The 13,239-nt window shown below is 46.5% G+C and overlaps 1 protein-coding gene across 1 annotated transcript in view; it reads left to right on the top strand.

Moving 5' to 3' along the window:
- Positions 1-2,427: 2,427 nt before the first annotated feature.
- The window catches only part of SLC25A33 (solute carrier family 25 member 33), a 36,645-nt gene continuing 25,833 nt past the window's right edge, over positions 2,428-13,239 (top strand). Inside the window, exon 1 of the mRNA XM_038377086.2 lies at positions 2,428-2,581. Within this exon, the coding sequence (XP_038233014.1) occupies positions 2,532-2,581 (50 nt within the window). The 5' untranslated portion in view covers positions 2,428-2,531. The remainder of the gene's footprint in view (positions 2,582-13,239) is intronic.

Here is a 13,239-nt window from a genome sequence, read left to right as displayed (position 1 = left end):
GAGTTGTTAGCTGGTGATGTGAGCTGATATCTGAGCCAGGTGCCCTGTGTTTGACATCTGTCTAGAAATGCCTGTGTCTTTGGCAAGTCTCTGCTTCCCCAACTGTATCTGGCAGGATACAGAGGATGATCTGATTATTAATTACCGTTTACATAGATTCATGGATACTAAGGTCAGAAGGGACCATTCTGATCATCTAGTCCGACCTCCTGCACAACGCAGGCCACAGAATCTCACCCACCCACTCCTACAAAAAACGTCACCTATGTCTGAGCAATCGAAGTCCTCAAATCGTGGTTTAAAGACTTCAAGGAGCAGAGAATCCTCCCTCAAGTGATCCGTGCCCCATGCTACAGAGGAAGACGAAAAACCTCCAGGGCCTCTCCAATCTGCCCTGGAGGAAAATTCCTTCCCAACCCCAAATATGGCGATCAACTAAACCCTGAGCATATGGGCAAGATTCACCAACCAGATACTACAGAAAATTCTTCCCTGGGTAACTCAGATCCCATCCATCTAATATCCAATCTCAGGGGATTAGGCCTATTTACCCATAATATTTAAAGATCAATTAATTACCAAAATCCCATTATCCCATCATACCATCTCCTCCATAAATTTATCCAGTAGAATCTTAAAGCCATATAGATCTTTTGCCCCCACTGCTTCCCTTGGAAGGCTATTCCAAAACCTCACTCCTCTGAGGGTTAGAAACCTTCGTCTAATTTCAAGTCTGAACTTCCTGGTGGCCAGTTTATACCCGTTTGTTCTTGTGTCCACATTGGTGCTGAGTTTAAATAATGCCCAAGGTACTTAAGCGCACACGTAGCTTGAACCAAGTGAATAGTCCCATTACTTTGCTGAATCAAGGCCATAGCTCCACATGGCTCACAGTAGGTATCACAGGAGGCAAGGGCCCAGCCCTGAGTAGCTTACATTCTGATTTATACAGGTAACACAGTCAATACAGACATTAAGGATCCCGATCAAGTACCTGTGTGTTTGTTCTGGGGAGGTTAATAGGATAAAGGGAGAAGTTTTTAAAGGATCATGTTTGTTTTGCATGCCCACATTGTGAGTTACAATCATTTAAATGGCCATGTTTTTTGGGATGCGAAAGTGTGGCCAACTCTTGTGATTTTGTTTGGTATTTTTCTTAAAGCCGCAACTCCAGGAGTCAAGAGATTGTGAGAAAGTCAGTGTACTTTTTTTTTTTTTTTTTTAAAGTCGAAAGCCTCGAGCCCTCATGCCTGTGGAGAAAAACTGGCAAATGTGACCCCTGGGCCCCTTAAAGATTCAAAAACTGACTGGAAATAGAAAGAACATGAAATGTGTTATCTTTAAGCCAAACTCATGATTTTTGAATGGGAAAATCTGGGCTACCAATACCAAGTAGAGGGTTTCAATCCTGCCAGGTCAGGCAGGTGATTGACTATAGAAAACACCTGTATAGAGCATGATGAGAATGGGATGTCAGCTGATAGTTTTGTTGAGAGATTTGAAGGACAGGCGAGGAAGATATTAGGTGTGCAAAATATGCTGAGATTACACTCAGGGAAAAGATGCAGCATTTATTTTGTCTGAACTATGTCAGTAGCAAAATATCTTTAAGACAAATCGTGCCACTGCTTTCATCCCCCCCCACCTTCACCCAAGTATGGTAGCTAGCAGTATAATGCACTCAGCTCTAATACCCAGGAACTCCAGTCAGCAAGGCAATCACCAGGGAGGATCAGATAAGATTTCCTTATCTCAGGAAGGCTTTGACTTTATAGCCTCCAACTGCCCTATCAGACACTATCATTATGCCTCTGATCTCAAATCTCCACCCATCTCAAGGCCTAAATATCTGCAACCCGGTCACCACACTGTAGCATCAAGCTGCTTGAAAGACTGCAGACAACACTTTGCACAGTTGCAAACAGTTGCTCTATTGCACCCTAGGTTCCAGCTGTCCCAACAGCCTGCCCCACTGAACCTCACCGTCCTGCTACACAAACTGATTTGGCGGCTTCCTTAATGTAATCAAGCCCCACCACAAGAGCTGCCTCCTTGGTGTACACCCAGCCTCCCTGCACTGCCTACCTGCTTGCTGAAACCCCATTCCCATGGCACAGTCTTCTTGCTGCATATCTAATTCCGCTGCCCCCCTACCTGATTGCCCCTGCATCCCTACCCCTGCTGTGCTTCCCAGCCCCAATGCACCAGCCCTAAACCCGTACCCTTGCATACCCCTTGCGATCTCATTGCAACAGCCCCAAGTCTTCAGCCCCCTCCCGCAATGCCCCAGCCCCGCCTCCTCCGCATTGTAGCACCAGAGCTTTCGTTTCCCCTATGACGTCAGTACAGCGCCCCCGCCCCGCCCCCGAAGGTCCCGCCCCACGCGGTCCCTGGTTAGTGGGTTCATCGCCCGCCGCCTTCACGTGACCCCCGAGGCTCCGCCCCCGCCAGGCCCTGGCCTTGGGCCCCGTCGGCGCGGTCGCAGGGAGGAGGCAGCCGCGGAGCCGGTAGCTGGAGCCGGTGGCGAAGCCATGGCGGGGGCCCCGCAGGAGAACACGCTGCTCCACCTCTTCGCCGGGGGGTGAGTGTCCGGGCCCGGCCTTCCCGGGGCTTCGCCTTCCCCCCGTTCCTTCCTGGGGTGTCCTGGGATCAGCCCCCCCTTCCCCCCCTCTTCTCCTTCCCCCCGTTCCTTCCTGGGGTGTCCTGGGATCAGCCCCCCCTTCCCCCCCTCTTCTCCTTCCCCCCGTTCCTTCCTGGGGTGTCCTGGGATCAGCCCCCCTTCCCCCCCTCTTCTCCTTCCCCCCGTTCTTTCCTGGGGTGTCCTGGGATCAGCCCCCCCTTCCCTCCCTCTTCTCCTTCCCCCCGTTCCTTCCTGGGGTGTCCTGGGATCAGCCCCCCCTTCCCCCCCTCTTCTCCTTCCCCCGTTCCTTCCTGGGGTGTCCTGGGATCAGCCCCCCCTTCCCCCCCTCTTCTCCTTCCCCCCGTTCTTTCCTGGGGTGTCCTGGGATCAGCCCCCCTTCCCCCCCTCTTCCCCTGTTCCCCCGTTCCTTCCTGGGATCAGCCCTCTCCTTCCCCCCCCGTTCCTTCCTGGGATCAGCCCCCCTCTTCTCCTTCCCCTTCACCTGTTCTCCCCCTCCTCCTTCCCCCCTGTTCCTTCCTGGTGCCTCCCTGGGATCAGCCCCCCCTTCCCCTGTTCCCCCTTCTTCTCCTTCCCCCTGTTCCTTCCTGGGGTGTCCTGGGATCAGCCCCCTGTTCCTTCCTGGGGTGTCTTGGGATCAGCCCCCCCTTCCCCTCCCCCTTCATCTGTTCTCCCCCTCCTCCTTCCCCCCCATTCCTTCCTGATGCCTCCCTGGGGTGTCCTGGATCAGCCCCCTCCTCTTCTCCTTCCCCCTTCACCTGTTCCCCTCTCTTCTCCTTCCCCCCCGTTCCTTCCTGGGGTGTCCTGGGATCAGCTCCCCCTCCCCCTTCACCTGTTCCCCCCCCTCCTCCTTCCCCCCTGTTCCTTCCTGGGGTGTCGTGGGATCAGCCGCCCTTCTCTTCTCCTTCACCGGTTCCCACCTCTTCTCCTTCCCCCCATTCCTTCCTGGTGTCTCCCTTGGGTGTTCTGGATCAGTCCCCTCCTCTTCCCCCCCATTCCTTCCTTCCTTCCTTCCCCTTGGGTGCCCTGGATCAGCCCCCTCTTCCCTTCCCCCTTCACCTGTTCTCCTCTCTTCTTCCCCCCCCCCATTCCTTCCTTGCATCTCCCTCGGTTGTCCGGGTGTCCTGGCTCAACACCATTCCCTCTTCACCTGCTGATATCTCCCTTCTCCTTCCTTCCTGTACCCCCCTTAATTTTTCCTGCCTCATCTTCCCTTCCCTTCCTGCTGATATCTCTAGATTTTCTCTTAAAAGGCTTTGGTTATAAAGAGGTTTTGTATGGGGAGGGTGAGACTTGAATAGTCTCACATGTGGGATGGGGGGGAAGGGGAAGTACTGTCCCCACCTCACATACTTGTCCACCCAAATGTGCCTCAGTTAAGACAGGAATACTACTGAGGAGTGGGGGGGAGTGGTATGGGCAGGGATGGGGTTAATGAGGTTCACATGTGTTAGCTACACACACACAGACACACACACAATAGAACATGCCTTTCATCAGCAGCCAAGGCTGGGGGTTAAGGCAGACTGGCTCATTCTCCTGCCCGTCTTTTAAAGCCCTGGCAATGTACTCCTTGCTGTGTGGACGTGGAAGGCACAATCCATGACCCAAAAGGTCCATGCTCTAGTGCAGGCACACAGGATATACCTGCTGACAGTATAGGCCACAGTGGTGGTGATATCTGGAGGTGCTCTGGATCATAGTGCATGCCTGCTGCTACCATTGCAGTTCTGGTTTACACTGAGTTTTGTATTATAACCTATTTTCAGCTGCTCATAACCTCACTGGAAACTTTCCCTTTGGGCTGCAATTCCTCATCCTTTTATACATATTTTTTGATAGTGCAAACACTTGATGCTACTGTATTGTTGCTTTCTCTGTCTCCATGTCACCTGGAATCAGGAGTTGGGTTGTTATTGATCTGCTGTTTTTTTTTTTTTTCCCCCTTCAGTCTTTTAAATCTTTCCTTGTTTCATCCACCTCCTTCCCCTGTATTCTTGTTGTTTGTGCCATTGCAATAAGGCTGTGTAAGGTGTTGCTGCTGCTGAATCCCTGCAGTGGAACTGTATTGCATCTTAGCAAAATAAAACATCTTTTCCAAATATTGCATCATTAGGGGCAAGCAAATCTAAAGTCTTATGACTGAGAAGGAAATGGTGGTGTTTTTGGTGCAGTATTGATGGTGTTGGCAATTGAGAAGGTACCAGGGAGGTTCTTAGAGCCCTGGTCAGCCTTTGGTATTGACTTTGTGGGCATTTGATACTGGGGCCACTTGGCTGGAAACATGACTGCACTGGAGTGCCACATCCCAGGGATGCCCTGAGCAGCAATTGCCATTAATCTGCAAAGCCAGAAAGAGCCATGGAGTAGCAACATAGCAATGTGTGTTCATTCCTCCGGAGGCTGAATGGTTTAGTGCTTCTTCCCCCTCCACATCTCAGTGACAAAAAGTGTTTCTCTTCCTTGAGAACGTCCCCATAAGAGTGAAGTTTGGACTCTGTGTAAATGTCACTACCTTCCGGGAAGCGTCAGTGTAGTAATCTATTCTTTCTAGACCCTGCCGCTTGTGGTGCATATTGACTAGTCCTGGTAGAGGAAAGAAACATTCCGAGGACCTGAATTGTGCATTCATGCTGTAAGGCTAGTGCAGCCTGCGGCAGGCAAAGGGAAGAGAGCAGTTTGTGATGGAGTCACTAGATCTACATCTGCAGTATAGAAGAGACCATGTCCTGAAAAAGTGCAGAGGATTTATGTGGCAGGGCAAGAATATTTCCTTTTAATACTATGATTGAATGCCTGGAATCCTGAGGTTTCTTTCATATACAGGTGCAGGGATGTCAGAGTGGGGTGGATTTTGTTTTTCTTGATCTTAGCAGTGGGGATTAGCAGTGTGTGTTCTATGAGGATGACTTGGGAAGGGTAATGGCAGTTGATAGTTGTGGTTGACCACATGCTGGAATTCAGTCTTGTCCAAAGTGAATTTCAATAGCTTTAAGGCTTTGTGTTTTGTTTCTTGATTGCATAAGAGCACAGTTCAGAGGCTTTTGCTTGAGACATGAGACCTAAAAAAGCAGCATCTACCTAGTTGTGTGTTTCTGTACTGACCTGCTAGGTATTAACTCTAAAGCCTTTTTGTGTGTGTATTGATCAGAATTATGAAAGTGTGGTGTTTTCCCATTGTCTTAATAATAAAAACCAATGGATTCTGTGCCAGGCTGGCAACTTATGACTGGTTTGCAAGGCTGCTCTTAGGCAGTAAAGGTAGGAGTCGAAGGTCTTGTCTACACTGCCACTTTACAGCACTGCAACTTTCTTGCTCGGGTGTGAAAAAACACTCCCCTGAGCGCTGCAAGTTCCAGTTTTGCCAAGTGCAGTGTAGACAGTGCACCAGTGCTGGGAACTAGTCCCCTTGTGGAGGTGGTGGGTTTTTTAACAGTGCTGGGAGAACTCTCTCCCAGTGCTGGTGCCGTGACTGTTGCTAGTGAAGACGTACCCTAACTTAGTTGGTCTTGGCAATGGACTGAGTGCTAGTCTACACTCGCAATGCTAAAGTGCTGCTGTGGCAGTGTTTTAATGTGCCTTGTGTGGTCGCAGCGCTGGGAGAGAGCTCTCCCAGCACTCTTAAAAAAACAAAAAACAAAAAAAACCAAAAACACCTCAATGAGGGGTATAGCTCCCGTTCCCAGTGCTGGGGCACTGTTTACACTGGTGCTTAACAGCACTCCGCTCGGGGGTGTTTTTTTCACACCCCTGAGTGAGAAAGTTGCAGTGCTGTTAATTGCCAGCGTAGACAAGCCCTTAGGAAAAGTGAGTTGTTTGCTATGATATCCAAGTGTGTGCAATTACAAAATCATATATAACTGACATTTTGCTGCCTTTGTTAAGTGAATGACTTGAGGCTAAATCCTGCCCCTATGTGTGCCTCCTGTTGCAGTCAATGCAGGAAGCCATCCAAAGGCAGAGCTTAGCCTGTGGTCTTTAGGCAACTTGACAGACCATCAATTAACTGAATTTGGGGGGGTGAGGGTGGGGCGGAAATGTTTGCAGAGCATATTAAGAACTTCTTGCAAAGGCTGCGATTAAAAGCAAGGCTATGAAACTGCATAACCTAATGTTCCAAAAGATGCCAGAAGACACTGGAGACTGAAGTCCTTTATTTAGCAACAGACCAATGTTCTGAGAGGTAAGCAAGGCTCCACTATTAATTACATTAAGACCAGCAATCAATTTCATATAGTCTACTGAAGTACTGTCAGTTGGCAAGTACTTTGGAAGAAGGTTCTGCAGTACAGACAGATGAACTATCCAAAAAGATGGGCTTATAATGGAAATTGACCAAGCTTCATGTAATTACTTAGTGCTAGCATTGCAGGATTTTTCTCTAAGAATGTCAACCATAAAATGAGAGATGCGCCATATTTTAAAATATTATTGCAGGAAGTTATTCAGGAGGAGAAAAGAAAGTGAAGCCTTCTAATCATTTAGTCACTCTTAGACTATCTAGGATCCTACATGTAGTATACTGAACTTTCACATAATAGCGAGAAGTTTACATCTCTTTAAAAGGTGGAGCACAGAACTCTCTGGGAAGGTTATTTACTCAGAAATGCCAGGAACCATTGCAACTTTTTATATTCTTTTTTTTTTTTCAAGCTAGCAATACTGATTCATCCAGTAAATTAAAACCCCCAAAGCTGTTTTCTGAAGGCACTACCTCTTCTCCTTCTGGCTTGGAGTAGTACATGTTGACTTAAGTACAGTAGTATCTGGATCCTGCCACTGAAATGTGGGCCCTATCTGTTCCTTTATGTAGATAATAAAGATGCTTATCCTAGGTTCCAGGTGTCCCAACGTAATTGTACAATAAATATAATTAAATTGATCCTCGGCAGCATTAAAATCAGTTCCACAGGACCTGAGCCATCCCCTTCACTACCTAACCTCAGCTTCTCCAGAGATCCTATTGAACAGGTGTCTTTTTCAGCATACCTAGAAAGTCACCAAACTTGGGCTGTCACAAGAAACACCCTGCCAACCATCCCCTCTTTTATAATGAGGGGATCTAGTTCAAGCACCCTTGAGACCACAGGTTTGGCAGTAAGGCACAGGGATGGATTTCAGGTAGGTTAGGCACTGTATAGACACACTAATAGAAGATCACAGGTTTGCCACAAGTACTCCTTTTCTTTTTACTAATAGAAGAGTTTCAGAGTAGCAGCCATGTTAGTCTGTATTCGCAAAAAGAAAAGGAGGACTTGTGGCACCTTACAGACTAACAAATTTATTAGAGCATAAGCTTTCGTGAGCTACAGCTCACTTCATTGGATGCATTTGGTGGAAAAATCAGAGGAGAGATTTATATACACACACAGAGAACATGAAACAATGGGTTTATCATACACACTGTAAGGAGAGTGATGATAAACCCATTGTTTCATGTTCTCTGTGTGTATATAAATCTCTCCTCTGTTTTTTCCACCAAATGCATCCGATGAAGTGAGCTGTAGCTCACGAAAGCTTATGCTCTAATAAATTTGTTAGACTCTAAGGTGCCACAAGTACTCCTTTTCTTTTTACTAATAGAAGAGGATCCGTATGCTGAAGGTCTCCCATCCATCCTTGCTGTCGGTCATCCATGTTTTATGACTGAATGACCATGCTCAACAGCAGTAATGGTACTGTAACAAACCAAGCTAGTGTGAATGTGCACCACTACCCTGTATTGGATTGGGCTGGAATTGCTCAACTGTGTGCTTGGTCCCTGTTTTGCGAATATATGATTGTTATGAGCACCACAGAAACAACTATAAAAATGAAAATAACAGAGTAATTGTGGAGTCTTTCCTTTAAGCTCACAGCCTGCACTCTTGAGGCCAGAGGATCTAGGTGAAATTCATAAAGCTGTTTTATGCAGCATAATGGTGACAGAGAAATGCCTAGGTGGTCACAGCGTGGTTATGCTATTTAACATTTACAGCTCTGAACCATGTGACCAACCACTTCTCTTCTGCTGTACCAGAGACTCCCTCTGCCCCTGTTCATTTCTGTCTTCCTGCTTTCTTCCAAGTGAACTCTTAATGCACTGAACTTAAATTCTTCCTCTAGACCCGCTTCTACCAAGATAGCCGAGTAATGGTTCAATAGGGAGCCTGTTGGGGATAGCTGATATGGATGTCTGAGTTGTGTGCTGTATCTTTCTTCCACCCATTGTTTGTTGTTTGAGGATATTTACAATTAAAGGTTGTTAAGTGCTATGTTAGCATGGTGAAGTCTGTATGAAAACCTAAGACATGTAGATAGTTATGGGTGCTACTGTGTTATCTGCTAGGCAGCGTCCAAACAAACTCTTTGGAAGAGCTCCTAATCCAAGGTCCCAATCCTGCATACACTTAAGCATGTGCTTAATTTGTATGCGTTTATCCCCATTTTTGCAGATGGGGAACTGAGACGGAGAGAGACGTACTTGCCCAATGCGACATAGAAAGTCTGAGGCAAAGCGGTAATTTAAATCAAGTCTTCAGTGTCCCGGACTAGCACCCTAACTACTGAATTGTTCGTTTTTCTCTACACATGCATAGGAAATCTGGTGTGTGTGTTTTGGAACAGTGACAAACTTGGGAATTGATTATCCACTGAATGCATCCGATGAAGTGAGCTGTAGCTCACGAAAGCTTGTGCTCAAATAAATTTGTTCGTCTCTAAGGTGCCACAAGTCCTCCTTTTCTTTTTGGGAAACCAAGATCACCTTAGATTAAATGTTATAAACCCTGCTATCCTTATGGGGTTTTGTTTTTTAACAGTATGATAAACTTACAGCACATTCCCTTGACAGACAAAATCTGATTAAAGGAAAACTTCAGTGATATTTATTTTGCTAACTATATTACACTATCAAAGCAATTTTTGTAAACCACTGTCACTGCTTCAGTTCTTCAATTCAAGTGAGGGGCAAAGTTCTTGTTTCCCCTCCATGTAAACTCTGTGGAGTAGGGACTGTCTCTTTGTTCTGTTTGTACAGCATCTAGCACAATGGGGTCCTGGTTCATGAGTGAGGCTCCTAGGTGCTACCTCAGTACACACAAATAATAATAATTCCCATCAGGGTCTCTCTTTGATGGTGCAAACTAGGACTCTGGTCCTGCAAGGACCTCCACCTAATCAGATCCTTGCATGGTGATCCGCTGAAGTCAGTGGGGCTCCATGGATGTAAGGGTCAGCTCACACAGAGTTGGTTGTAGTACCAGGGCCTAGGACAAAAAGGTTCCACTTTGCCAGTGGAAAGCATTAGAAAGTGGGAACATTTAAAGTTTCTGTAAGATAAATTCTGAACTTAAACCCCCCTTTTAATGACAATTTGCAGTTGATATAAGAGCCACTCCATCACTTAAAACAATGTTGTTGGTGATTATGGTGATGGCTGCAGGGCCCTATTGTGCTAGGCACTGTGCTTATACACAACTAAAATGGTCCCTTCCCCAACCAGCATGCAAGTTGACCTAATCTTACAGCTTTGAAGCTATCCAGCACTTAATGCAGGCTAGGAGTGAAAGAATGGACTTTGACACTAGAAAGCATCTTCAAATTGTAGAGAGGTAGCTTCCTATTGGCTTCAGTGTGTTTATAGGCAGTCACAGTGGTTCTTGCTGATTTCTTCTTGTTTGTTAGATGGAGTGTTCCTGTTAAGGGTCACACTAATAACAGCAAAGCAAATCTTCCTCTACTGTGGATTGGAAAGATGAGTCTGAGGCAAGAAGGATTTAATCAGCAACAAACAAGAATGAGATCTGGTAACGCCTTGAACACCTGGAATGGGTGATCTGTGCGACGTTGCCATGATCGCTCGCGCCTTCTGACGTGCCTGGGCGCCATGGTGAGGAACATCGCGGAGAGTGCTCTGCAGGAGGCTGTCAAGAAGTGAATCACCAGGACCCCCTCCAAACAAGATGTCGCCACCTACCTGAACGGCTTGCTGGAAAGTGAATTTGGAAGAGATGGGGAGACTTGGCTTTGCTCTGGACTCATGCCCGCAATGCTGTGTGGTGACTGGAGAAGCGTATCGGCTGCCACTAGACATGCGTGCAAGTCGGACGCCAGCAACCACTTCCTCCCTGATTTGCCAACTTGAGGTTCATCCACAAGACCCAGCTTAACTGCATCCCACTGAATGGAGCTGTCCGCCACGGGAATCGGAACAAGTGATGCAGGAAGTGCGGCTATGCCAACGAGACACTACCCCACGTACTGTGTAGCTGCAAGCCCCATGTGAGGTTGGCAGCTGTGACACAACAACATCCAAGATCACCTGGCCAGAGCCATCCCGCCACCCATGGGGAAGGTTGCTGTAAACTCCACCATCCCCGGAACCGACAGCCAACTGCGACCAGACGTTGTCCTCACCAATGAGGACTGAAAGAAGATCATCATGGTGGACATCACAGTGCTGTTCAAGAACAGGACCCCAGCCTTCCATGATGCCCGAGCTTGAAAGGTAAAGAAATATGCCCCTCTGACCGAAACCTTGAGAGTTAAGGATTAACAGGCCCAGACACGTGCGCTGATCGTCGGAGCCTTACGCTCATGGGACCCCAGTAAGAGTGAGTGCTGAGAGAATGCGGAATTGGTCAACGCTACGCCCAGCTGATGCGGCAACTCACGATGTCGGATGCCATCAGGTGGTCGAGGGACATCTACATAGAACACATCACTGGACATGAGCAATACCAGGAGGAATGAGCTGGAATGCCGATGAGAAGCACAGTCAGGAAAGTAACAAATACTGTCCTCGTGGATTGTATTTTGTAAATGGACAACCAACCTAATTCCCAATTACTGAGGGACAATCTCCCCTCATTGATATGTGCTTTCCATAAACAAATCTCTATGCAACTTTTCATGAGTAGTGTACCTGAGTATTTGGATTCTAATATCTAAACTGTATTATTCAATCTATTCACCTAAACTTGGGTTGTTGCTGATTATGTATTCTCTGTATCGTATGACTTTTAAAAACTAACTTTGTGTATAAATTGCTCCGGCAGAGGTTAATACTTGTATAGTGCAGTGCAAACACTAATCCTTACAAGACCCTCTGGGAGGAGGAGAATACTAATTCACCTACCTTTCAGATGGGGGAAACGGACACATACAGGTTACCATGACTTGCAGGGCCACATAGTAAATTATGGGCAAAATCTGGATTAGAACTCAAGAGTTCCTGGCTCCCAGTCCTATGCTTAGTCCACTGGTCTGTGTACACTCTGATAAGAAAAAGGTCTTTCTATTTCCTGAGTAGTGTCTAAACACAGCACTGATCTGAAAACAGGAAAATGCTTTGCAAGAATTCATGTACCTGGTAACAAAATTATTAGCTGGAACTTTATTGAATGCTTAATATAGTTAAGGGGCTTGTCTGCTTGTCCTTATTTCATTACTTATTTTAATACAAAATCTGCTTCAGTCCCTGAGTTTGCATCCACTTATTTCACTTAATGCAGTGCTCAAGCATTGAAGGCATGACCTGCTTATCTGTCCCCACTGAGTATTCATTGCTGGAGATTGTGGCATGTTGCAGAAAAACAGATTGAAACTTTCCACTGCAAAATAAATCTGGGGAAAAGCTCTGTAAAGAGCATTCACCTCAGAACCCCGTAACTTTGAGATGATTCAAAATTCAGCTGTTGGGGAAACTTCTCAGTGCTTTCAGTTTTCCTAGGATGAAGATGGGCACACAATGAAATGTTAAGAGCTAGATTTTGAACCCCTTACTTGTGTAAATGAGCAATTATTTACCTGAGTGGTCCCACTGAAGGGAATGATTCTATTCCCGACTGTGCCATTGACCTGCTGGGTGACCCGGGGCAAGTAATTTCCTTTGTGCCTCAGTTTCTCAGTATTTAAAATGGGGGGTAAATGATACTGACCTCCTTTGCAAAGCGCTTTGAGATCAACTGATGAGAAGTGCTATGTAAGAGTGAAGTGTTATCAAATGCTTGACAGCGTGAATAAGGGGCTTCCAATCTGGTCCTCTCAAATTATCCTTCATTATAGCCTTGGCTGGGCTCGTAGCAGTTTTTTTGTCCCATTCTGTGTCTTCTGGGATTATACCATTTACCATTCTTAATTTTCCCCAACAATTATGCTTGGTCTAGGAACGCTGAGTTCGGGTTTCCTTTCTAGTTGAGTTTTGGTTTTAAGTTTCGGGAGTCATGCACATAGTCTAGGTGGTTGGGCTCCTGACAGCTTCTTTAGAATAAAGTCACTGTGTACTGGGGCAGACATTAAGTATGAATGTCAAGGTCTTTGCAAATATAGAAAGTGGGAGGTAAAAAGAGAAGCACAATCAAACGTTGAGCCTAGCAACCCGGACATGATTTTTAAATAAAGCTTTTGCATCTACAATAAATAAATAAATATGCTTATGTAATCATATGTGTTGGAATTAGAGGTGCGGGGGATGCTAGTGCACCCCCTGGCTTCAAGTGGTTTCCATTATATACAGGGTTTACAGTTCAGTTCAGTGTCTCTCAGCATCCTCTCTGTACAAATTGTTCCAGCCTCCTTGTATGTAGTTACATAGGGGTTCCCATTAGTTCTTGTCATAA

The sequence above is a fragment of the Dermochelys coriacea genome, chromosome 18 (genome assembly GCF_009764565.3).
Source record: "Dermochelys coriacea isolate rDerCor1 chromosome 18, rDerCor1.pri.v4, whole genome shotgun sequence".
NCBI classification, from domain to species: Eukaryota; Metazoa; Chordata; order Testudines; family Dermochelyidae; genus Dermochelys; species Dermochelys coriacea.
Note: the sequence above shows the minus strand (reverse complement) of the source record. Positions and strands in the feature narration are given on the sequence as shown.